Genomic DNA, 24,736 nt, shown 5'->3' with positions numbered 1-24,736 from the left:
AAAGTGCACATAACGCCGTCACCTCCTTGACCGATGCGATGCACGTGCACGCCCGTTGAGAGATTTAAGGTGTCGGAGAGAAGACGTGCGTGCGACAACAAACACCACACAACACGCGTTCGTCCTTGATGCAGGGAGGTCGAGTAGTCGGGATGGACATAGGGCTCGGTGAGGACGGCGATAGTGGTGGTCTATGAACAGTAGCTAGGCCGTTGGAAACTAATGTTATACGTACCGTGCTCGAAACGCGTCTCTACTCGTGTTACTACTCGATTTATCTTGCACGCGCGAACCGTCTCATCGCGCAAATGTGCCGGGTCGGGATCGCGAGATGAGAGAACTGGAGAGATTCGATAGGAGAACGGGCGAAGCGGCGCAGTACAAATACACACGCGAGATTTAGAAGCACAGCAGAGCGAGAGAATGAAACAAAAAATAGTAGAAGCCGAGCAAGGGAGACATCGGCGAGTTTGAGATGGTTTGAAAGAAACGTGACGCGTGAAAGACGAGAGAGCGAGTGATAGATCAGGAAGTCATGATACCGTAAGCATAAGGAAAATTTCGTACAGCTACAAATGGACAACCTTCTGGGAGACAGACGTCCCTTGAATCCCCTTCTGGCTCCGAACGGTGGACCATAGTCTCCGCGCGAGGCGGCAGCTCGCCAACGGTGCTGTTTGCGATCACGACCTGGGCCCCCAGCTCGTCTCGTCCTACGATGAGTCTGCGTCCCCGCCCTCCGGTTCGTCGCGAACGCACTGGCAGAGTCGAGAGTACCGTAGGGAGTCGTATTGTAAGAGTCTGAAAAGAAGTGCATTCAGCGAGACAGAGAAACGAGCGAGAAAAGAAAAGAAAACGGTATGTAATGGCAACGATGATAAGAGGCGCCGAGTCTGACGTGCGACAGATTTACCCTTCCACAATGGTGGCTACAATTCGAAATCGACATCGTCATTATCCACAAAACCTTCCATGAAACCTTCAACTTCGAACGGCCTAGCAGACAGCAGAAGCCTCGGACCGCACCATACTATGGCGGTAGTGGCGACGACTATGAAGACCATCACAGTCACTGGCGTTGGCGGTAGACTGCTGGGTGTGAGTTGCAGAACGAGCTCTGACTAGTGTACTCACTGAAACGCAGCGTCAAGCTTGATGGGATGATTGTGTCCATCTGGCATCAATGCATCCCCTACAGTATCGCAGAGATAGTCAAAGACAGTGGCGGACGCAGCACCGAGCTTGTGGAGATGATTGTGTCCATTTGACATTGCTTCTGCAAAATTGCGGAGATAGCCAAAGACGGTGGCGGACAGGGCGCCGAGCTTGTTGGGGTGAATGTGTCCGTCTGGCATTGCGTCTCCTATGAGATTGCGGAGATAGCAAAAGACGGTGGCGAACGCGGCGCCGAGCTTGTTGGGGTGAATGTGTCCGTCTGGCATTGCGTCTCCTATGAGATTGCGGAGATAGCAAAAGACGGTGGCGAACGCGGCGCCGAGCTTGTTGGGGTGAATGTGTCCGTCTGGCATTGCGTCTCCTATGAGATTGCGGAGATAGCCAAAGACGGTGGTAGACGCGGTGGAGACGACCAGAGATCCTTGTTGAACAAATGCATACGATGCACGTGCTAAAAATATCATAGCTCCGGCATGAGCATCGCCAGCTGCAAGCGATTGTTCGACGTCGGTGTCGTTGCTTAATTCGATGTCACCCGTTGTAACCGCAAGCGATTGTTCGCAGTCGTTGTCGCTGCTCAACTCGATGCGACCCGCTGCACGTGATTCGCAAGACTCAGAGAGGGTAGAGATCGCTCCAGCCCGATGGCTCTGCCGCGCACTGACCCAGTCACGGACGTCGCGGATGGACCTGGTTGTGGCCCAAAAGCTATTTTGCAACTGCAGAAGCTTTTTGGGCTCCTTCCAAGGAAGGTGAGATTCATGTAGCGGGCAGAGCCATAGCGACACGTCCGCCAGGAGTGCGTCCAAGTCAGATATCAACGCACACACATCGGTGCATACTTGGTCGCGAAGGCGCGTCCCATGTTCTGATAAGTATCGTAGTGAGCCAGGCCCATCAGGAGATGCAGTTAATTAAGGCACTCACTGTTGTTTTGTGAGGGACAAGAAATGCCTTTATGTGACACTTCGTGGCACTGCAAGAACTGATCTGCGAGGCTAACCCTGATGGTTTGGAACCTAGTAACATCCTGCTCGTGACGTTTGTGCTATTCAATTGATACTTCCACCTACCTAGCCCCTTCCACGCGCAAACTAGTGCCGCCCACAATGGACTTGACGCCCTCCGCTATATCGGTACTTGCCAAGGACACTTCGTCGCCTGTCTTTTCGCTATGTACGAGGTGATCGTTCTGAGGTTGATGGGAGCGTCAGTCTGTAGTGGTAACAATGCTGTGTCAAGGGAACATACCGGCGCTACGTCATGAGAGCCTTTGTCTTCGCCAGAATGGCCTGGTAACGCTGTCTCGATGCGTTCGTCGATATACGTAAATATCTCTGCACGTACACACCCCGTAGATGTGTCGGCGCAAAAGACCTCATCCAATGTCGACTCAATCATGTCGTTGAGCATCGTCGAAATCATGTCGGCAAGGTTGTGCTTGAGATCCCAATCCTGAGGATGGTGTGTTTCGCAAACAGGATTGATACTAGCCGAACGAACATGAGCGACCGCGTTCGAAAGGAGCAGAACAAGAAGGCGTTCGGCGATAGCGATCTGGCAAGAGGTTTGCATGGTCATGACTGCACGAGAGAGGACTTGAACTGGCAGTGGCGAGGCATATACGCGTGCCATGAGGGCTTGGACGCATAATGTAACAGTACTCCGCCTTTGGCAGTGTGCACGTGTTAGCGTTCTGATTTAACCAACAGTCAGTGCCTTCAGTACTCAGTGGTAGGGTTATCTACTTCTCACCCACGGCGCCGCTCTATTGCCAGGAGCAGACGTTATATCGGTGCGGATGGCTTCCGAGCACGAAGACGACCCTCCTGCCTCAACTAGGTGGACGGTTACCTTCCCGGTGTCAAGCGGCCGCCTGAGCCACTGCGTATTACCTGTGTTCGGAGTGGCATCAAAGAACCAGAGCTCCATCATAACACTGCGTCGCCGTTTTCGAGCCTCGACACATGTAAGTCCCATCACTCACCTCAGCAGTGATACCAGCCGTTGCTCAGAGTGAATACGTTTTAGACAAAGCCTTCCTCTTCGGCAACCTTGGATTACGTCCCCTTAACGGCCGAGACAGCCGGAGGGCATGGCACAGGGACGTCGAAACAGCATTCACTAGCTATAGGAAGACGCGACCAATCAGTGCCTAAGAGCGCTTCACCGGGCCCAGGGCTGGACGAGCTTGAACAAGTAAGAGGTGTTTCAAATCTGTCCGGATCTTCTTTGCTTATGCATTGAGACAGAGACTTGACGTTGCACAACGGGGCCCAAGTGTTTCATCACGCTGTGAGCAAGAAGGAGCCCCTCAGTTGCCGTTGCGGCCGGATGTCCAGGACGACGCGATACGCGACGGTGACAAGACACGTATTCCCCTACGAGCATTCGACCGCGAATCGCCAATTGATTCCCTCCCTTCTGTTCCTCATGGCAAGGCTAAGCCCATTGGTCGAGAAGCACCAGACGCCACTTCCAAGAGTTCCGAAGGAGGTCGAAAGCACGCACTGAGGCATGTCGGACTTCCCGCCGAAGCTGATTATGACCGTGATGCACCTGTACGTGTTCATGGCACACGGTTTGTCCCACCTGACCATCGTTGGGTTGTATTACAACAGCCCGCTATCCCGCAAAAGCGCAAGATTAGAAAAGCGGACGAGTATTGCCGGTGGTATGCGAGCTCAGGCGCCGAGGTCATTGAAGGCTCTTCGCCTCCTCAGCTGCACACCGACTTGGAGCTTGGGACACTGTACGTTCACCATACCGGCTCCAAGCCGCGCGGTGCTGTACAGGTCTGGATGTGGGATCACGGCCAGGATGGCTCGCAAGGTTGGCAAAGAGTCAGGCTCCCTGATCTCCCTCACCACCCGACTTTGACGGAATATACATTAACGTTTTCATCCGACGGAACTCCGAACTGGATAGGACCAACCACGGCAAAGCGGTCACGAAAACTGCCCCGTATTTTGCCTTGACTCTGTTGTATTGTAGTGTGGCCTGTATGTATCCTTGATCATCACACATGTGATGCCCGAATCAGTACTGTCAAACGAGAATGTCTTGACAGTAGAAGCCTGAATGGCCAGTGGCAGTGAAAATCGGACATGCCTGGGCAGGCGTTGACAGCATGTTCTTGTTGCGAACTAACCAAAACGCGTTCTAACAGCGCGACCTAGTAGTCAACCTCCTAAACCGAACACGATCACCTGCATGACGATGAATGAGTTCAGGCCGAGTTCGTAGAAGGCAAACTAGTACGAGGCGTCAGGACCTTCGTCACAATGGTGCCGCACCGAAAACGGAGACGCACGTCGAGCGTGAATCATGAGTAACTCGTCCCGATCAAGACCTTTGAGCTCTTCCACCCCCCGAAATACCGCCTGATGTCCTCCTTCGTCGCCCTCTACGCGTTCAGGCGTCTCGAGACAGCTTCCAGATCGACTGTGTACTCCCCCTGGAGCGTGAGAACTCGTCATTGTCGCGCGCAGCCTTCTGAACGTTGCGCTGGATGTCAAGCCTGAAGCGCTGCGTCCCCGGGATGGCGAACCGGAAGTAGAGCGCGACGGCGGCGGGCACGCAGTCGAGCCTGATGGCGATCCGCCGCATGCGGTCGATGTCCTCGGGAAGCATGCGTCCGTTGAAGGCGAGGCTGGGTTTGTAGGCGTGCACGACGATACAGGACGGCCGTTGCAGCTGGGGCTTGCGTCAGCATCGGATAGTAGAGTAAAGTGTGATATACGTACCGAGCCCCGGTCGGCAAAGACTACTGTAATAACACGTCCACGGATGTGTGTTGGCGAGGACTCGAACGAGATGAGCGCGCTCAATGGGCAATCACCTCCAATTCCTATACCCATCTTCGTGACGGAATGGCTCGGCATGGGACACGATTATGGAGAAGAGTGATGCAGGAGAGGCGCCACGAAGGCGCGCGCCAGACGATCAACAACGCAAGCCGCGATGATTTGACCGGATGTTCCAATGATCATGATCATCAGCTCCAAACGGCTGTTCGTAAAAATAAAAATAAAACCCACACTGATCGTCGGTACTAGCCTTCAATTGGACCTACAATTCCCCTTGTGGTCCATGACGTCCCCGAGCCATCCGAAGAGCAGCTGACCGACTAAGATACCCATCAGCGTGGCGACCTTCGCGCCGAGCTACTGCATCGCGCTGGGCGAGTGGCGGGTCCAGCGACCGACACGTCCTGTTCTGTGAAGCGAGACAGTGACGTGAAGAATTTGCACCGTGACGGGACTATTGCATGATTTACATACCGTCGCCATGAGCGGAACCCAGCACAACAGTGTTAACGTTGAGAGCGAAGACGTCATAGCTAGTGTAATCACCCTCAGTGAGATGCACCGACGTGCTCAAGGTAGTCAGGAAAGAACATGCACATCGGTGCATTACCCTGCAACTGCACCAGATACGAACGCAGCCTTGATATGTATGGAACTATTTGAGAACCATTTCAATTAGCTGAACTATGGGAGCTGTGCAAACACGCTCACGAGAACCTAGCGTTGTCGATGTCAGCGAGGACAGCCGCCGTTCCTCGTTTAGACGGTGAACTGCGTTATCTTCGGCGCCGCCAACGACATGGCCATGTACATCATGGTCGAACCGCCTATGGAAGACCGTGACGGTGTGGTGTTTGGTAATGTCGCCACGTGCGCAGGGCCATGCCCAATTGGCGGATGGAGTTAAGTACACAGACTGCAGAAGTTTCAGGATCCGAGGGGCTGCGCAGATATAACAGAATGTGTCACGTACAGCTTTGTATCTCTATCGGTGTGATCGGCTCGAAGGGGCGGTACGGTCGGTCAATGAGGTATTACAGTGCTGGTCCTATCTGCTGCCCGACCTAGATGTGAGCTTGTGCCCGTCGCAGTGTCAATGGAACAAGAGGAGCGGGAAGAGATGCTGAGAACGTTGAGCGGCCTATAGTCGGAAACTGGATGGCATGTCGCCAGACCTATTTTCAGCAGGCACCAGGAAGAAGGAAGAGGTCGCCGCGCACAGACTCACGTGTGTGGCGCCGCGCGACTTGCGCTCGAACTGCAATGATATCCTGGTAACGCACACAACAAGACACACCCAAGCAACGATGGATATATCGAATGTGTCGGTAGTCATGTCACAGGTTCCTCTTCGCCAATGCGAAACCCCTGAGGACTGTATATATCTCGAAGTTGTAGCGACGGTGGTAAGCATTCATCGCCACAAACTAAGTATCGATGTTGAACCGATGGCTACAGGAGGGGAGACGCACACCCACAGGTCAGCTAGAATGGACTATAGACTACCTGGACGCCTCCGATCCCGCCAATACCCGTGATGATCAACATCCAGCGCTTGAGCTGGTATGTCGGAGACTGTCTCTGCTTCGATGTTTCTTACAAGATGTGGCAGCCTAGCTCATCGCAGACAATCGCAGGGATTGACCCTCGCCCCACAGAGTCTGCCACGTATCAGCATGGTGGCTATCCAGGACAGACAGCATCGCGTACTTCCCTCCGCCCACCATTTCTTGAGCACGCTCCCGGTCCTAATATCAGCAACATGGCTCGCTACAAGGAGTCCTTCAAGGAATGTGCGGAATACATCGAGGGCAGCATCGAGAGTGCGTCATACAGACGAGATCGTGAGGTTGTCACTGATTGCCAAGGTAGCTTGCTTGTCAACAGGGGAGGCACATTTTGCGGATGCGGAGCAGATTTTACTTGTTCGAGTTAATGAACAGGTGGAAGACCTCTCCACGAAACGGTTGACAATCTAGCTCATGTGAAAGAACAGATGGAATGGAAACTACGCTTCCTCGTTAACAAGACTGGTGCCGACGGGTCTATTAGGCGGATCATCCTACCATTTCTCGTGAATACAGGCGGTATCGGGTCCAGGCATCACGGGAACTTGGTGATGATTGGATCCCAAGGGCCGGAAGTGGATGATAACGACCAAAACACATCATCCCAATGGACAACACTCAACCGGCACTGAACGGTATACTTGCTGATGCGGCTGATAACCATTAGGCGACTCAGTACGAGTCGAAGATGAGCACAGTCACGACGGACACGGGAATCTGAACAGAGTAGTTATCCTGACAAACTTGCAATGTATGTTAACAACTCGATGTATTATGCGGCTTGATTGGGGGGAGGAAGAGGAGGCGCGAGAAGAGTCCATTTACTTAAGTATGAGGTGCGCGAACGTCTCCGGCTCATAGGTGAACAACAATCACGCGTCAAGTACCAAACAACAAACCCAACAAATCCTCATTGTACAGGCAGTCGATGAGCCGTGCGAGGGACATAGGGCTTGAGAGTGGGCCCTGTGTTAACGCAATGAGACCGACGGACGGTTGCTTGCGGTATGACTTGCAGTGCTAGTATCGATGACGCAGTTTGACCCTAATTCTCTGAAAGCGCGGGCGCGCGGACGACACGCCGTCCGAGTCGGCGCGAGCTTGATGCTACGTAGGTTGAGAGGCGGGAGGGACGTAGAACACGACAGTGAGCAAGCGAGCGGTGGAGAAGTTCGATAGAGACGGGCGGGGCTTAATATAGGTACACATGGCGCGAGGAGAGACGTTCTGGAGAAGCGAGTGGGTCATAAGGTAGAAGCCGACACAGAGACATTGACGAGAAGCAATTAGTTCGAAGAGAAACATGACAAGTGCTAGTGAGGGGCGACCGATTGTATGCGGCGCCCTATGGTCGGTCCGCATCGCCCTATTCCGGCTCGTCGCAGGTATGAGAACAAGCGAAACGGCGGTCGTGCCGCCCCATCCGTGAGCTCAACGCCACAGCTGTCGCACACTTCCACGAATGGCAAGCCAGTCTTGCCAGCGTGCTCTGCTGCCAATGTGCATGAATAGGGTCAGTGTACGATGCAACTGAAATTTGATGTCCACAGACCTATTCAGGCACGCGCCGGCAACATTGCCAGGGGAGGGCTCATGATGAAGCTTTTCAAGACATTGCCAACTTCCTTGCGGACGAAGAGTTGAATGGGCCAGAAACCTCTGAACTACGAGGCAATTGAATGAGGGATGCTACTAAGAAGGCAGGTTTGGTCAGGGTACTTACGGTGTATGCGGGTCGCACAATGTGGACCTCTCTGGCACCCTCAAATCGAGAAGGGTGTGCAGCTAAGTAGCCTGTGCGTCCGTCAGACATGGCTGACAAGGATGAAAGGAGTGGCTCTCACTGATGGCACTGGCGCTCACATTCTCCCAGAGCGTATCGCCATCGTCCTTCTCCTCGTCCATGGGAACATGCGCCGCCATCGTAGGGCTGCCGGTTATGACATCTCCGCCACCGCTAGCCTCGACATCACCCCGCGCATTCTCAGTGTCCCCATCCACACTGTCCTCGGCCACGCCACTTCGATCGTCGGAGAGTTGTGCCACGACTTCAGACAGTGGAATAAGGCACCCTTCGGCATCTTCTCGTGCCCGGCGGACTATGTCTTCATCTTCACCGTCCGGTCCTGGATCATCGAATGGCAGGGCCTTGAAGCCTTCAGTGATTTCGGTCCATATGATGAGATACGTTCGGCTGCCCTCCACCATAGTCCGGCGCTGTGTGCTCGTGAGATTTGCCAATGCATCAGAGTTCGCGAACCACTTACGATGGAACCGATGACCTCGAGATGACAGCCATCTTCAGATAAATCCGACGCGTCCACCATCTTAGTGTGCAGGACGACTCTCTCCGAACTCAAATCGAACTCGTGCCCGGTGGTTTCAGGACCAAGAAGGACGACTTGCGGAGCCATATTAGTTCAGTGGGCGAGTAAAGTGGGGATGAAAGGAAGTGAACGCACGGAAGATGCGCTACGGAGTGGTATATATGCAAGGCCTTGCATTGTCACGACAGACCAATGAACGTTAGGCACGGAATAATGGACTCGGAGGAGAGCCTCAGTTCGTAAAGATCACGTGCACAGTGGCCCGGGGGCACGTCTGTAATCTGCTGAAACTTGCTCGAGCTTGCCCCAATTATAATCCTACTGAAGTATACATCACGGTAGTGGGCTCAGTAGCCCTCCTGCTCGTTTACCCTCCCGGCTGCTCTCGCCGCTCGCCATCCCTGCCGCTTGCCGCGCCTCTCGTTCACTGTACGCGCCGCAGTTGTCGTGGACCTTAGAGGGACTGTCAGCGCCGCTATCCGTAAAGACGACACATGCATGCTCACCTCGTCGCCCTGAATGTTTCGGTAGCCACCGGACTTGCCGTCATTCGCACGCCCTTGGACGGCGACGATTCGGACACTGCCCGAGACTGTGTACACAGTGAGTCGGTCTACCCGTTGCTTGCCGCACGCCGCCGTGCCGAGATGCGGATTCGATCACTCACCAGAGAACGATTCGCGCCCTTTGCTGCATCCGTCGACCGTTGGACACGTCGTGTCCGCGTCGCAAGCCCGTCGCCGAGTCTGTCCACAAGCACGGCGGTGTTGAAGTTGTACTTGACGCGTATCCAAATCACCACCGTCTGGACGGATGTGGTTCGCGTCCGGCTCGCCGTTGGCTCTGACAACCTGTGACGGAGCATCTTCAACAGCGCCTAAGAACCGAGTCGACATACCACGGCAGGCCTCGTGCCTTCGTACGGCCCAGTCTCATTGACGGTGCAGCGTCATTGAGGGTAACTTGACCGTCAGCATACTGATCACCTGGACGCGCATATCTGCGCTCGCCCTCGAAGGTTGGTAGGCGAAGGCTTGCTGAGTCAGTCCGTCGCAATGGTAACATCGTTACGACGTTTACGAAGATTCGCCAGTCGTGGCGAGAACACCATGGAGTTGATGTTCAGCGTACGCATAAACTCGTTTGCTTATTTCGTGATGATGGCTCTTTGAGTCGAAGGGATCGATGCTGTCATTGAAGGGCGATGTATGGCCACGTCGACAAGTAGGCACGGCACGGTCGGAGGCGAGAGCGTAGGCCTCTCAGGCTTAGTGAACGATTGCAACACTGCTCTACCAGCGATCCCGGGCCAATAAGCATTGCATGTCCACAGATCCCGTGTATCGAACTTCGTAGCTAATAGGATCAAGAGCCCAAAATCAGTCCTATGACGACTCTGACAGGAGAAAAAAAACGAACCCTAACCAGAGCGACTCCACCGCCACGACACATGCTATGATCTCAAACGGCGAGAGAGCCTGACGTGCCCGCCGTCTTCTGCTTTCCAGGTGGGATACTGCGAGAAGCGGAGGTCGGTGATCATTTCAGTCGCGGGGAACTGTGGGGGACTGTCCGTGTGCGACTATTGCTCGCCGTTTGACTGCCGTGTGATCAGAGCCGCTAGACTACATTGACGGCGTTCGAAGACCACGATTGAGGTGACCGTCCTGGCCGAGGATTATCGTCCGAACCTTAAGTACGTAGGCCGGGCGTAAACTCCAGTGAACCCGATGCATGCAGAGTCGTTTGAGGGCGCGCGTGTTCCAGGGTTATGTCTTCGCCACGCGCGCAGCCCGAAGAGAAGCTGAGTATCCCCGAGGTCAGTGAGCTTAAGGTGACCGCACTCGTCGATGGACCAATATAAACAGATTTGACGTCACTGTGGCAGCAAGAAGAGTTAGTCAATTGAACAATGGCAGACACAGACGCTACGTACCGATGTACAGTACCAAGCCGGTATAAACGTTCCACGTCAAGAACTGCCTCGGCGACGTAGTTGCATGCCCGTTCTTTGAGTAGAAATCCGAGCGACCGGGTAGCGCGGCGCCGTTGCCGCTGTTGACTGCACCATAACGAGACAGAGGTTCTCCTTGCCCTGAAAGGCCAAGCAGCGCTTGACGACAAACGACGACTGGTCCTGCTCCATGAGGTCATACGCCCCGCCTTGACGTTCACGACCTGGTCCTTCACAATCGTCCGTCTTGGTCGCGAAGTAGCCGCTAGCAGGGTTATGTGCCACGAGGAAGACAAAAGTCGAAAGCGCCTTCGCTGATGGGCTTCATGATCTCGAAGTCCATGACTGACGCGGGCGTCACCCTGGAATATGACGCGGCGGAAGGAAAGCCGGGCGATCATGTATCACGGGGTGTCTGACACCGAATTTGTCGGGGTGAGACTGGGTCGCGCTGCAGCTGAAATGTCGGCGTTCGTCGCGTCCGCAACCGCCAGAGGTGATGAACAAGCGGGACTCACGATCGCTAGAGAGGACCGTAGCCAAACCACGCTTTGATGGACGTCGCTGAGATCCATGTGGGCGGCGTCAACTAGTGAGCAGCACTTCGTTGCAGATAGCGCTATACGGGTTGCTAATGCTGGAGGAGATCAAGCACAACACATTGCTTGGAGGTCACGCAGGAATAGGCGCGACAGGAGAGCAGAGACGAGTAGAAGCCTGAGTAGGATTGACACCTCGACCCGCATGATCGCCAGCGAACGGGGTCCGCGATATAGGCGTGATACGAGTGGGCTCCGTCCGAAGGCGTACCCGGAAGTATTGCCAATGTGGTTCGCGCGTGTCCGCCCTGCTGCTCGTACACGCTATCCCTCGCGGGTTGCGCGCCGTCCTCGTTCACGTCCTCCTCCGCAGCGTCCTCCATCTGCAGCTCGCGAAAGGATCCGGGCGAGGTTCTCCTCCCACTCGTGGCGGATATTCACCGAGTACTTCACCGTGTTCTGCGTACGCCCCACGATGTCAGCCCCCTGTCCTCGATCAGCCGCATGACTGCTGCCGGTAGAGGGCGAGGACAGCAGGCGGCAGACGTGGTGCCTTCCGCCGGGCTCTGCCGATTCCCCGTCTTTCAATGCGGGGATAAGAGCCGGACTTGCCTGGGTACACGGCACTGTGGTTTCTTCATCTTCACCGGTGCGCGGAGGAACTGCAGGGAGCGAAGACAATCCTGGTGAGGTAGCCGGAGGGAAGCACTTCGCATTGAACAGCCTGCCGAAGCCGCTAGACGGACGCGGGGTCACGTTGAAGGCGCCCGAGTCGGCGCAACAGATGATGGGGAGAGTGATGAGAACGGGGTAGAGGTATAGAGGTTGAGGTATGCTCTTGCAAGTTGACGGGTAAGTTGCAGGTGACTGCCATACGCCGAGAATGATACGCAGACTCAACCGTACAGCCTACGTGCAGCGTTTCCGATGAGGATGAGGATCGCGATAGCTTCTTGCCGGGTGGTCATGGACGGAAACGCTGCGGGTCGAGCTCACGCAGCGCGAGAGTCTGTTCTGCGTGTTCATCGGCGACCCGAGGAGCGTATCCGACGACTCAGTAGCTGCGCGGGCGTGAGTCTAGACAAGGATCACTGCTACTGGCCGCGCTCTGCTGACGCCGGCGGATCCGTAAGGAGCTCGGGTGCGAGAGTGGGTGCGGGGATTACAGTCGCAAGTGCGAGAGACGTATGCGGCCATTTCCGTCGTTGATCAGGGATGGCCGTACAGAGGCAACTTTGTCCTCGTTGGTATCAGCATCTACATCGCCCCCCCCCGACACTTCGTGGGTGATCCGGGGCTTTGTCCACGACCGATAGATCCGGGGCTGGCTGCCGACGTCGCCCACCGGCACATGCACGAGCGACAGCTGCCTCCGCACATGCTCCCCTGTGTACACGGAGGAAGAACAGACGCGCGCTCAGACACGTCGCAACGCGCTCACTAGTGGGTATAACTCACCTGAAATCCTGCACTCCAACGTTTTCGAGATTCTCCGGCTGTTGGATGCAGCGGAGCCCTTCTGAATAGCATGTCAGAATCCAAGGATCGTAGCCAATGAAGGAGTGCGTACGGGTCGATGCAGAGTCAACGTCGCTGGTTGAGCGTTGGAACGTTGAACGCACAAACGGTCCGGCCAACCGTCGCCTTCCGTCCGCTAGCGCCCATCTATACACCGCCAAACAGCACGTTCATCGTGAGCACAGATGAACATCCGTCTGGGCGACTCGGACGGTACCGGTCGTCCGTTGGATCTCCCTCCCGCTTTGTGAAACGGCCAACCAAATGTGGGCGCGAACTTGACGGCGCGATGCTGTTTCCATTCGCCACCGAAACCGAATCGCAGCAGCGTTGTCATCGCGATCCACGTTGAAAGGGTCGCGCCGGTTTCAGGCTGCTTCCATCGCTACCGTATACATCTGGCGAACAATACCGCTCCAGTTCGATGGACCACGCGGCAGCTAAGTATTGTATCCATATCGCGGACGTTCCGCGCTGAAGACTGTGTCGTTTGTTGCTCTAGACATATATAACCACGATGGATTCGACAGTTCCGCAGTTCGACAATCACTCTACATCCTTGCTGGGCTATGGACATGAACCAGAATCACCGCGACCGGTTCCGCAAGCGCGTGCCTTCTTATGGCGATCTGACGCAGCCTGGTTCGTTGGGCACTAGCAAGAGTGAGAAGTCGGTAAGTGCACTGTGTCTCACATTGTAAACGAGCGGCGCACTAATGCGATGGGTTGCCGACGAGCATCAGGTTGTTAGACGTGAGAAGACCACAAACATAGCGAATAATCCGCCTACGCGCGGCAAGAGCGTCTTCGATGTCCTGCGGAAAGATCCAGCGACGTTGCGGCATACCCTACCAGATAACTGTGAGGTTTTCTCGTTTACGCATGACTATCTTTCACTCATTCAGTACGCCCTACAAGTTCCGCTTGGCGGCGGTGAAGGTCTGGCGGGGTCCTATCCTGAGCAGCCAGACATCACGGATGAGGATCCCATGCTTGTGCGCGACGACGAGCCGCCGGTAGCACTCACAGGCCCGCTGCAGATCACGTCCCCACGGCGTACGGCGGATATTCTGCCGAACCGGATCGCCAGCCCGACAGTCATCGCTCAGGGTCCGGAGATATCAGCGGGGCTCGAGTGGCGAGCGGTCGAGCTCTGCCTGCCTTGTCCTCAAGCATTCGACCGGGACACTGTGCTTCAGGATTCCTCTGGATCGGTCCCGCCCGCGCTGAACGAGCTCGAGGCGGCAGACGTCGCGTACATTCACGGAGATGGCAGTGCCACCGCTACGCAACAAGTCGTTCCCGCGTCGGTTTCCACTGCGCCCTTCATCGTCGGTCTACAACTGCTTGTCAACTTCATAGTCGCGGCCGCATGGCTCACTGCTTCCGTCGCCAGGCAATGTGTCGTCACCCTCTTTATGAACGCTGCATCCGTTATTCTCGGTGCTTTCCTTATGCAAGCGCTGTGCCGAGGCGGGGCGCAGCTTCCGGAGAGCACGCGTGCACTCCTGCCTCGTACGCTCTGCACGAGAGCGCCCGCGTTCGACCCCAAGAGCCCAGAGCCGATCACCCTTGAGCGCGTCGCGATGGAAATGGATGCCCGACTGCTTCGCTCTGCCCACGATGACCTCGGTTACCGTGATTACGCTAGCTACTCCGCCGGTGCGAGGACCATCGAAGGGATGACATCTAAAACGTATGAAATGCCAGACGAACGAGGGCTGTTCGTCAGACTGTTTTCCCGCCCTGCAAAGACCCCGCACTCTGCCTCCACCGCCTTAAAGCGCGGCACTCAGCCCGGACATTGTTGGCCTATGGCTGGTTCGTCCGGGTTTATCGGGATACAACTTGCGGAACCCGTCCTGATCAAGAATGTTACTGTCGACCATGCACCGTCCTCGCTCACGCCTGCGCGCGAAGGCGACACGGCACCACGGTCAATCGTCGTCTGGGCCTTGATACCTATGTCTTCCGCAGTCACCACTGAGCCGCCGAAAATTCAATCGATCAACGTTCCGGTGCCTGAGGGCTTTCGTATCGTGGCTATTGCTCAGCTGGAGTATGACGTTTTCAAGCCGCAACATATCCAAACGTTCCCCGTTGACGCCGGCATGCAAGGCGTCAAGGTTGATCAGGTGGTGTTTCAAGTCCTGTCGAATTGGGGTTCAGTCGATTTCACTTGCTTGTATCGACTGAGAGTTCATGGCGAATCTCCGTAGTGTATGTGCTGACAGAATTGGATCATGACGTAGTTGACTCCGTCGAGCGTACGGTATATATCCTGGCTAATATACATTTCACCTTGATGCGAATTCGAGAGCGAGAAATTATGATATGAAACGTCGAACGCCACATCTGTGCGGATTGATTGCGCCGGCCACGGCACCATCCCGAGCGGAGAAGTGCTACCGCTGCAAACAGTGGCGGTCGACATGATCCAGTGCAACAATAGCACGGAGGTTATGCCAAAAGGGCTGTGACCGTGGCCTCACTAGTTAGTCCGTCGTCAGCCGAAAATCATGCGGCCAACAGACTTTTTCATACCTTGTCTAGCGGTAGGACGTGGACGCATTCAACGTCTGTGGTTGGCAAAATCCTTCTCATCAGCGCCGCATGACATATGATCTCTTCGGCCACCAGTGCGACTGGTTTGGGAAGGAACTCGGAGTAGAACAGCCGGCCACCAGCGATCGGGAAGTTTCTGTACGGATCACGCTCTTCGTGCTGTGAGGTGAGAGGCTTATACACGTCGACGATAAGCCATGTCGTCCATTGGTCAGAGTCGCCTGCGAGCGCTCCTTCTTGCTTGAATAGTTCACGTATGCAGCCAGCTTGCCAGTCTGCGTCGTCGTTCCTTCTGAAAACAACGATACTGTCGTGCTGAGCTGCCGCCATGGGCTTGTACCGAGCTCCCCGTAGCTCCATGACCTTGAGCGGAATTGCGCGGCGACTTGGCTGGTCTAGGCGCGTGCGCAGAGCATCGAAGACTTCCTGTGTCAGAGTGTACAGCTTATGTACCCTTCTTGTATCGTCTTCGTCTCCCTCGACGTTCTCGTTGGCCTCTGGGTTCAAGGACTCGGAGAGAATACTGTTAAGAGTTCCTCTGATGTCAGACTCGAATGTTTTTACGAATGTGGGTATGATGCCTCGAAGCATTTGGGGTAGCGCCAAGCGGGAGAAGAGCGCTCGTAAGTTTTGCCGGGTGCAGAAGCGGTTCAGCAGAGTGGCGGAAAGATCATCTACGACGAGAATTAAAATGTGAAGTTTGAAGCAGACATGTACATACCTATGCGGCTATTTGTCTTGATCCTTTGCAGAATGAAGTTGGCACGCTCAAAGACAAAGCACCAAATGGCGGGTGCAGGTCCCAAGGTCTCGAACACGGTTGCGAGATGCCCCAGGCACATATGCTGATACGGACTGACACTTGTCCCGGGGAAAAGCACCAGCAGCTGTTTGAGATACTGGTGCATGTTCGTCTGGATCTCCCATAAGCTCCGTGACGTCACCGACCTCGCCGTTGCAAGCTTGACAACGGTTACCAAATTCATGAAGTTATCTAATAGCTTTCTCTCTCTGCGATCACTCGGGAGGGACCCCCAGGCCCAACCCAGAGTAATGACGAGATTGACGGTGCAGAATGTTCGCCATTCGTCTGCAGAGAGCGAGCCTTGACCTGGAGCGCCCGCTTTGCCTGGTGCGCGCGAGACTTCAGACGGTAACACAATATCTCGCATCTCTGCCCAAACGAGGCGCAGGGTTTCTTGACCCAGGACTCGGGTGCGCACATTGCGGCCCGCCACCAGGCGTCCGTCGCCATCAGTGATTCCAGCCTTTGAACGCTAGATAGCAGCTCAGCTAGGCATGAACATCCAAAATGAATGTCTTACTTACCTCTGCCTCTAGTTTCAGGAGCGCTTCGCGCTTTGTCAGCCTTCCAGCTTCGGCTCTGGGTAGATGCAGCTTAGATACACATAGAGCAGCCAGGAGCGCTGCGCGCAAAGCCTTGAACTTGGTCTTCGACCCTCGCTGAAATGTATCTTCGGCAAGCACCAGGTCAGCCTCGCGAACGGCGATGCCGTACTGATCAACAGCGCCTGCGGGAAGGCTCGAATGCTTCGGGGGCTTCGCTACATCGAGCTTCTCGCGCTTTCCGCATCGTCAGCGCATGTCTTCAGCTCAAGAAAACAACAACGAACGTAATGATGAAGCTTGTTCAGCAATTGCTCTTTCTTCGCCGCGCTAAACTCTAGCGCATTTCCGCCCAGTCGTACCGTACATACTTGGACAAGCGTAGCGATGCGCAAACTGCGCAACTCGCTTTTGTTACCGTAGTCTAGGACGGCCATTGCATAATCGATTTCCCACTGCGTAGGAGGGCCTGACCCCCGAGCTAGTTCGGAAAGCTCATTCGGGGAGCCCAGAACACCATGTTCGGCTCTCTGAATTGTTGGTCAGTGTCTGCCTCTCAGAATGCATCCAATAGGTAACTCACATAACTATCCAGTTTTGCGCGGAGAGCACAGAGTTTGAGCTTGCTATACTCTGTGTCCTTCCCGCCAAAGGTATGGACACATGCCTTGACCAAGACAGGCAGCCCGTGAGTGGGCAAGGAAGGTGCGTTCTTGTAGCGCAGAACATTGAGAACTTCCTGTAATTGGAGGTCCTGCAATGCGGTCCACGTTGCAGTGGGTGCGTTCTGGAATCCGCTCTGTCGAGCAATGTTGGTTTGATCCACAGGCCATCCCATTGCTCTCCTCTGTGACTTGCGTGAGCGCATGGTCCGCGACGTGATAATGCGGTACATACATGTACAAAGAGGCGCGCATGCAACTTGCCCACCCGGCCAGAGAATGGGAGATTCAGCTCCTTGCACAAGATGCGCGATACTTCTTTCGGAAGACGTTCAATGTCCCGATCAGTTCCTGTCCGAGCCATGAGATGGGCTTCGCGCATCTGGTCGTCCGTGGGCGCATTCTTTGCGGGGTCGCCCGCACGGCCACTGAGCCCATCCTTGTACCTAGAATCCATCCCCCACACAATACTGCAATGACGATGTAACAACCCGAGCAGAAGAGCGTGCATTGGATCAATAGCTGTGAACTTTATAGGGTCCCAGTATGGTAGGCGCATGAGCTCGGACCAGCGAATGCCGTGTTCTTGATATATTCGGGCACGTTCGTCCGGGTCGTCACTAGTCTTCCAGCGTTCTGCCGCGTCCCTCTGCTGGGCACCTGTACGCAGCGTCCAAGTCCACCAGTCTAGATTGTCGATGTCTTCTAGCTTGAGAAAGCAATACGAACAGAAAAGGCTGGACCCGTGGCCAGAGAACCCGGCCATCTGTCTCGCTGCGAGCAAGTCGGAGACTAGTGGACAGATCATACATCGCGCCGTCCTCCCTGTCATGTGACATGGTGTGCTGGAGAAACGGATTCCTTGGAACCACGCGTCGAGAAAGTCATCCACGAGGGGGGACAACATCGGATTAATGGCTTCTTGCGATGGGTGGCTTGGACCCGGGATAATCCCGCATAGGTATAGATTCTCTTCTTTGTAGCGCAGGGACAGGGGAAGGTTGAGACAAGCGAGATAGATAGCCCCAACGGAGACAGAGGCATTGCTGCCCTTGCCGCTTGGTAGGAAACCGTCCATGCAAATGCTGAAGACGAATCGACCCTCAGTCGTATCACTTCGAATGAACTTCTCTCCGTCGGGATCAACAAGGGAACGGAGAGTCTGAGTGTCGTAGAAGTCTTCAATCGTCGAGTCTTCTGGTGGTCTCTGTCGTAACGCGTCGACTAGTGTCCGATCCATGATCTCCTCCATCCCAGGGCGACATACAAGGCGCGCCAACCACTGCTTGAAGTCGTGGTAGACGTATTGGCGGGCAGGAAAAGAGCGCAAACGGCCATTGATCAGGCGCGTTCTGCGCAGCTCAGCGCCGCACATATCCCCACTAGACACTGTTGCTTTAGTGCAGCGATCCGGGTAGCCTGCTCCGCCTCCAAGCGCATAGATGGCGAAACACTGAGGACAGCAGACGTAGGATTTGGTGCTCGGTGATATAGACAAGTCGCTGATGACCGTTCGGACGTCCTGTGATATATGGGAGATGATGCGGAGGTATTCGGGGCTACGAGATGCAACGTCTGGCTGATCGGTGAACGTGGGTGCCAATGAAAGGAGTAGCTGCAAGCCACTCAGAAAAAACCCGCAGCGTTTGATTGATACACCGCAGAGCAGATGGAGGACCGCAACGATGAGGTTACAGAGTAAAACCAAAGGGTGAAACGATAGAGTGCGCGGGAAGACGTATGAATCTATGTTGTGTGCGTCAGCTCAGCTGGAGGACACGATCTTCTGGGCACGAACCTGTGTTGATGTTCGTCCTCTCTCCCGGGAGGTCATGTCTCTGGGTCTGCAAATCCTCTCGCGCAGCTAGTCGCTGTCGTTCCCACTCAGCGCGTCTCCACGCCTCGACGTCCTGGATTGCTGTCGAGAAGTCCATCCGAACTACGTCCGCACGCGTAGCGACCAATATATCTTGGCTCCTCATTGGCGTCTCGAGTGCAACATAGCCTTCGTGGAGCCATTGTTCGTACTGAAGGAGAGGCGCGTTGTGCGGGTTGTCGTATTCGAGCCCGAAGGCACCCGCGTTGATTTCCCTCGACTCGCCCTTAACCTCCGCCACGTCGGCGGCAGGCAGAGACAATGCATGGGGCGGGCTCTGGAATACCAGACAAAGACCTTGCTCCTGTAGCGCGCCTCTTCGCCGAACCAAGTCGTCTTGAAGTGTGCTTATAGTGTCATCCGGCTTAGGATGTCTTCGAGATGATGTCGCCTCTCTAGCTGCCGATCGATGCATAGCCAGTTGCAGAGGAATATTTGTCTACACCATCAAAGCATGAACACATTAAGTTCAAGATACGCGGATTGTGAATGTACCTGCGTTGCCAGCGTCGTGTATTCAACTCATTGGCGCCGCCGTCAAGGCCTGAATATCTGGTCTGCGAGTAAAGAACCATGATTAGATGCAGTGAAGTATTTCCATTTACTGGTGCTCTCACCGCACAGCACTGTTCTTTCAAACGTGTGTAGGACGCGTAGAGCAAAAAGGGAGTTGCCAACTTCCCAGTGCTGTTGATGGGCCCGGGGATGCTAAGCCCGCCCACTCCTTGCCTTTTCGGGATGCATCCCGATAAGGATGCGATCGCGTCGGATGTCGCTGACAGTCGATTGCGTCGGCTCATCGTGTCAGCGCGCTCTGCGCGTTCGGCCTCTAAGTCCCTCAGCGCCCCTCACGGTGTCGCGTCGCTCAGAGTTGCGCGCCACCCCCGTCGCGGCCGTCGCAGACTGTAGTGCTCAATAAGTGGATTGATCAATAATCATATATGTAGCATCCTCTCAAACTGGACGATACTTACGGGAAACGAGCAAGTCACGGGGACGGTCTGGCTGCGCGGCGAACGTACTAGGGCTTCCACGTAATGCCAGAGTTTGCGTGGGTATTGAGCACTCACGCATGTGCATTTTAGGCAGGCATGGTAGGAGGCAATGCCGCCCAAAATGCGACGTCTCCATCCTCTAATTCTTCAAAAACCGTATACATACTTTCGACGTACGATTGGTAACTTAGTGATGTTACGGTTTCGGATGTTACGGTTTCGGCACCGGGCACTGACACCTCACCGTACTCGGGCTCAGCTGGAGTACGTGCGTCCGAGTCCCAAAGTGCAAGGGATGCGTAGGCGCCTGGATACATCGCACGAGCGCCTGACGAATAGATATTTTCTTTTCTTTTTCTTTTCCTTTCCTGTTCTCTTTTCTGACTCGCCTTCGGCTCGCTCTAGACTCATTCATGATCCGTCTATGTTGTACTCGGACTCGGAGTGGTACCGGAGCGGCTACTGTGCCACCGCCACCACTCATTCCCCATCGTTCATGCTCTAATCTCGCTTACATTTCGCCTACGACCCTCGGAGTGGCTCACCGCGTACCGTAGGATGAAGTACTGTACATATTCCGGGCTGTAGGAAGCTTCGATACGAGGACGCTTGTGCTCACCTCCGCGTCCGACCATCAACTCCCCATGTGTTTCCGACGCTCACCCGCGCCAACGAACCGAGGAGCCGGATTCCTCACAAAGTGATTGCACCCTAAAGGCAGCCAGTAGGGCCGGCATCTGAATTTCGTGGCGGATAACCGTAGCCACCACTGGCCGGTATGTTGGTGGCGCGCGCGACCCTATTGGTACTCAGGCTGAAGATGGCTGGTCGGAAGCTAGCATTGGGTGCGGTTGTACGTCTGCTAACAACCGCCGCATCAGCTCGACCCTTGACATGTGTGGATCTCAACACTACCCTGCCGGATGAAAATACAGTCAAGCGGGGATACGCACATTCGCAGAAGCTGTACTCACCGTTTCACTTCATCTCTGTGATGCGTCGGTCGTGCTCATTTGCACACCGGACACGTCGTGCGTCGTGATGCCGCTGGGCTCCTTAGCCACGTCGTCGCGATGATCCAGTACCCCGGATGATTCGCCAGCAGCAGGCGCAACGAACTCATGGTTCATTGTACCATCTGCTGGGATGGGTATTGGATGCGGACGCGCCAGGGTGAAAATTTGACGGATAGCGGTAGGCACAGACGGGCGTGCGGAACATGCGTTCGGAGAAGTAGTGAAGAATACGACGAGCGGCAAGCTCGGCGTGCCCACAGCGCGCGAGGATAGACGAGTGGATGGAGGAGGCGGCCTGATAGAGAGCTTGGCGGCTCTCCAAATGCGCCGTCTCGCGAAACATAGGCAGCAGGCACACTCGCCGTACTTCTGCACAGGTCCAGCACCCCGTCTTTGACGTCGGAGAGACACAACGAACCCATTGCTCGTTGCGTTGCCTCTCCGATGCAAGCGCTGGTACTGCTGACGGGCATAACGGGTGCACGGTCGTAAGGTGCACCACGAAACCGTCGCGTGCGCATGAGGGGTCGACAACCGCACGAGGTACGTGTGTGTGTACATCAAGCAGTATGCTTGACGTACTTTCTGTGCGGCAGAGAGTAGAAGTGCGGGGCACGACGAGCTTCCAGTTCGTCGATACGTCTGCCGACGCGGGCGCTGGGAGTGAAGACGGCGAGGCAGGGACGGCCAAGCGAGGGCGTACCTGCGATGTTCAAGCCCATGTGCTTGTTCTTTCTGCTCACCCCATGCCCTTACTCCTTCCCTCTATTCCTCTCCTCCTGTTGCTACCTACGCCCCGTGTCTGCTGTGTTCTGTGCGGCCTTGTTGCTGCTCGGCGCTGGACTTGCATGCGCGTCGTGCGAGTCCTGGGCCGTGCAGCTGTCTTGCGTATCGCCAGATTTGAGAGGCGAGGTGCGAGGTGCGATGTAGGGTGGAGAACTCCCGGGTGGAGTTCGAGCACCGGGAGAGGAACTTGAAGGGGGCAGCGGTCATTTACCACGCGCAGAGTTGCCGGGCGCTCCTAGCTGAGCTGGCGGCAATTGTCGTCGTACGCCAGTGCGAGCGTCTTGCCAATAGGTCGAGCGGTCGTGATGCTGGACGAGGTGTCGAGGGCAGGGCGCCGGGCGCTGGTGCTGAGCGCTAGCGCTCGGAACGCTCGCTATCCTCCGCCCTAGCGTGAGACGCCCAACACTCGTCACACCCTGACCTTACTATTTATTTAAGTTGCTGTACCGGCACTCCCACCCAACCACCTACGTCCACAAGACAGTCCTCGGGCGAGAAGACATCGTGGAGCCGAGCTACCCGACGGCGTACGCCGCTACGATACCGGGCGAGAAGATGTATGTCGTCGACATAAACTTACCTTCGCCCGCCGCCCGATGACGGATACGTGGAAGTGAGCCATTCTTCCATCTCGCAGGTTCAGCTTTGTGATTCGCGAGCCACGCGCAAGGAGCTCCGTTCATGTATTGTTCAGGATAGCTTGTCCTCGTCATCTGCCAAGGTCGACGACCCGGGCACTTCCTGCACAATCATTGGCAGCAATGCCTTGGATATGCTATGACACAAACTGCTATAGCGACAACTGATGTTACTCTACTCAACCCCCAAGGGTAGCTACGAGGCCAAAAAGAGCTCGTAGCTATGTCACGACACTCATCCATGTAAGCCCAAGCGTAGCGAATCCTGGCGTGGACATAGTGAGCCGGTTCCTTTGATTGCGCGGGCGACTCTCCTACACGGTACTCCCTCAGCAGCATCGGTTCTCCCTCCGCTTCAAGTTCCGCCATCGACCTCGCTCTCGCTGGTACACTGCCCATGAGAGGCAAGCGTAACGACCCGTGTCGGAGGTCTGACCATCATAATGATCGACAGGTCATTGACGGTGAGTACATCATGCATCTACTTCAGCATTGTAGGTCCACAGAATTCCAGCACCGGTGAACGATGCTCGTCCTGTCTTCACCCTCGTGCGCATGCGCCTTGATCCCGGGGATGGATTCAGGGTCAGAGATCGTTCGACTCAGCGTCAGCATCATCGCGCGCGGGCTACTTATGGTCTCGCTCGTCAGACGGCACCTGACGGAGAGGGGCGGCGGGCGGATCTCGAAGTCGAAGGGGTTTTCTCGGTCGACGCCATCAAATGACGGGTTACTGAAGGGCGTGAGCGAAGTGGTGAGCGCAGACGGGTGCTCGACAGGCGGCTGCCGGGAACGACGCGTACGCCAGTTACGGCGCATTGTTTCGTCCGCATTCGGCTGGAAGACTACGACATTTCGTCCATGCTCGGAATGCCCTCAAGTGAGCTGACCGAGCTCGACGGAGTGAGCAAGGTGCTCCGGGGAAAGATGGCCTCGTTACCCTGCATAGTGCCGGCGGGCGACTTGACATCAATGTCGGCGAAGGGTGAAACGACTGAATCGGTATGTGCGAGAGTGGTGCAGATGAGTTTTCGGAGAGGAAAGTGTATTGGGGGCTAAACGTTGTTCATACCTTCAGGCACCTCGCGGAAATTCGAAATATTGTACGCAGTGCTGCTTCCGGCAATAGTGCGCAGGACGCAGGCAGGACGTTTCGTGCACACGTCCGTGCTTCTTGCATCGTGCACCTCGACGCTGAAACTGATATTCGGGTCAACCATGATGGTAGCTATGTTTTACCCAACTTGGTTTCCACGCACGAAATGCATCGATAGTCTCCGCCATAGCTTCGTGTAGATGCCATAAAAAATGCCCAGTCCTGGACTGTGACATGTGAAGCTTGAAGCTTTTCGCTCGGGAGCTTGAAGTCGGATGCCCCCAGCTAATTAGGTACGAGGAACGAGGTGTATTCGACGCAGTCCAAAACCTAGGACATCACGTGCGTCATGCGTCACGTCTCTACGCAGGCGCCGTCACTGTCGTCAGGCTGCTTTGTGCTCATGGTGTCACCTTACTTAGCCTCACTACTTGCCATCATGTCCAACACCGTGCCTGCGACGATGATCCACGCTGACTGTCGTACTGAAGTTGTTCAGCGACTGGCGCAGCTGCTACTGCTTCGCTACAAGGCCCTTGCACTAGCCGACCTAGCCATCGGGCCTGTGATGATGTAACATGCAAATGTCTGCGCTCTTCTCAACTGCGGCCACTTCTACGCGACGAACTAGAGATCTCCTTGAGAGCAACAATTCCTACGCTTCTAGACGACACGCTCGGGTCAGACGATATGCAGTTTGCTGACGTCGAGGCCTTGCTTCGCCGCATCGATATCTACATGAATGAAGCGCAAGCGCCTAAAGAAGTCCAGTCCGTCTCTGCTTGCTCCAAGCTTCAACACCGTGTACCAGCACTGTTGCGCGAAACAGGTCTACCCGGCCAGCTTGGAGATGTGGGGAGGTTA

The 24,736-nt window shown here is 55.3% G+C and overlaps 7 protein-coding genes across 7 annotated transcripts; 2 read left to right on the top strand and 5 right to left on the bottom strand.

The window, feature by feature from the left end:
- Window positions 1–525: 525 nt before the first annotated feature.
- B0H18DRAFT_956011 (uncharacterized protein) lies at window positions 526–2,757 on the bottom strand (the record flags this gene model as incomplete). The annotated part of the gene is made up of 10 exons (XM_048042423.1): window positions 526–713; window positions 760–801; window positions 914–929; window positions 1,027–1,051; window positions 1,135–1,771; window positions 2,003–2,044; window positions 2,104–2,195; window positions 2,250–2,368; window positions 2,428–2,631; window positions 2,680–2,757. 10 exons carry the CDS (start codon window positions 2,755–2,757, stop codon window positions 526–528), a joined length of 1,443 nt encoding a protein of 480 aa, XP_047891778.1.
- Window positions 2,758–4,590: 1,833 nt separating this feature from the next.
- B0H18DRAFT_1120614 (uncharacterized protein) lies at window positions 4,591–5,060 on the bottom strand (the record flags this gene model as incomplete). The annotated part of the gene is made up of 2 exons (XM_048034172.1): window positions 4,591–4,872; window positions 4,923–5,060. 2 exons carry the CDS (start codon window positions 5,058–5,060, stop codon window positions 4,591–4,593), a joined length of 420 nt encoding a protein of 139 aa, XP_047891777.1.
- A 1,259-nt stretch (window positions 5,061–6,319) lies between these two features.
- B0H18DRAFT_1120613 (uncharacterized protein) lies at window positions 6,320–6,964 on the top strand (the record flags this gene model as incomplete). Its single annotated transcript, XM_048034171.1, has 4 exons — window positions 6,320–6,391; window positions 6,444–6,548; window positions 6,598–6,808; window positions 6,858–6,964. The coding sequence occupies 4 exons, from the start codon at window positions 6,320–6,322 to the stop codon at window positions 6,962–6,964; spliced, it is 495 nt and encodes a 164-aa protein (XP_047891776.1).
- Window positions 6,965–8,109: 1,145 nt separating this feature from the next.
- On the bottom strand, window positions 8,110–12,341 carry B0H18DRAFT_1120612 (uncharacterized protein; the record flags this gene model as incomplete). The annotated part of the gene is made up of 11 exons (XM_048034170.1): window positions 8,110–8,217; window positions 8,277–8,347; window positions 8,398–8,770; window positions 8,821–8,954; window positions 9,252–9,333; window positions 9,387–9,472; window positions 10,817–10,889; window positions 10,949–11,148; window positions 11,645–11,756; window positions 11,815–12,208; window positions 12,280–12,341. 11 exons carry the CDS (start codon window positions 12,339–12,341, stop codon window positions 8,110–8,112), a joined length of 1,695 nt encoding a protein of 564 aa, XP_047891775.1.
- A 2,142-nt stretch (window positions 12,342–14,483) lies between these two features.
- On the top strand, window positions 14,484–15,110 carry B0H18DRAFT_878889 (UNC-like C-terminal-domain-containing protein; the record flags this gene model as incomplete). The annotated part of the gene is made up of 1 exon (XM_048040662.1): window positions 14,484–15,110. One exon carries the CDS (start codon window positions 14,484–14,486, stop codon window positions 15,108–15,110), a length of 627 nt encoding a protein of 208 aa, XP_047891774.1.
- A 319-nt stretch (window positions 15,111–15,429) lies between these two features.
- B0H18DRAFT_878881 (uncharacterized protein) lies at window positions 15,430–16,667 on the bottom strand (the record flags this gene model as incomplete). The annotated part of the gene is made up of 2 exons (XM_048040661.1): window positions 15,430–16,130; window positions 16,178–16,667. Coding segments are annotated over 2 exons (1,191 nt in total), but the record flags the coding sequence as incomplete, so codon positions are not given.
- A 6,595-nt stretch (window positions 16,668–23,262) lies between these two features.
- B0H18DRAFT_1120609 (uncharacterized protein) lies at window positions 23,263–23,996 on the bottom strand (the record flags this gene model as incomplete). The annotated part of the gene is made up of 3 exons (XM_048034169.1): window positions 23,263–23,613; window positions 23,667–23,770; window positions 23,849–23,996. The coding sequence occupies 3 exons, from the start codon at window positions 23,994–23,996 to the stop codon at window positions 23,263–23,265; spliced, it is 603 nt and encodes a 200-aa protein (XP_047891772.1).
- Window positions 23,997–24,736: the final 740 nt, after the last annotated feature.

This window comes from Fomitopsis serialis, assembly GCF_022376445.1.
Source record: "Fomitopsis serialis strain Sig1Antser10 chromosome Unknown B0H18scaffold_49, whole genome shotgun sequence".
Taxonomy (NCBI): Eukaryota; Fungi; Basidiomycota; class Agaricomycetes; order Polyporales; family Fomitopsidaceae; genus Fomitopsis; species Fomitopsis serialis.
The sequence above is the reverse complement of the archived record's forward strand: the minus strand, read 5'-3'. Positions and strand labels throughout refer to the sequence as shown.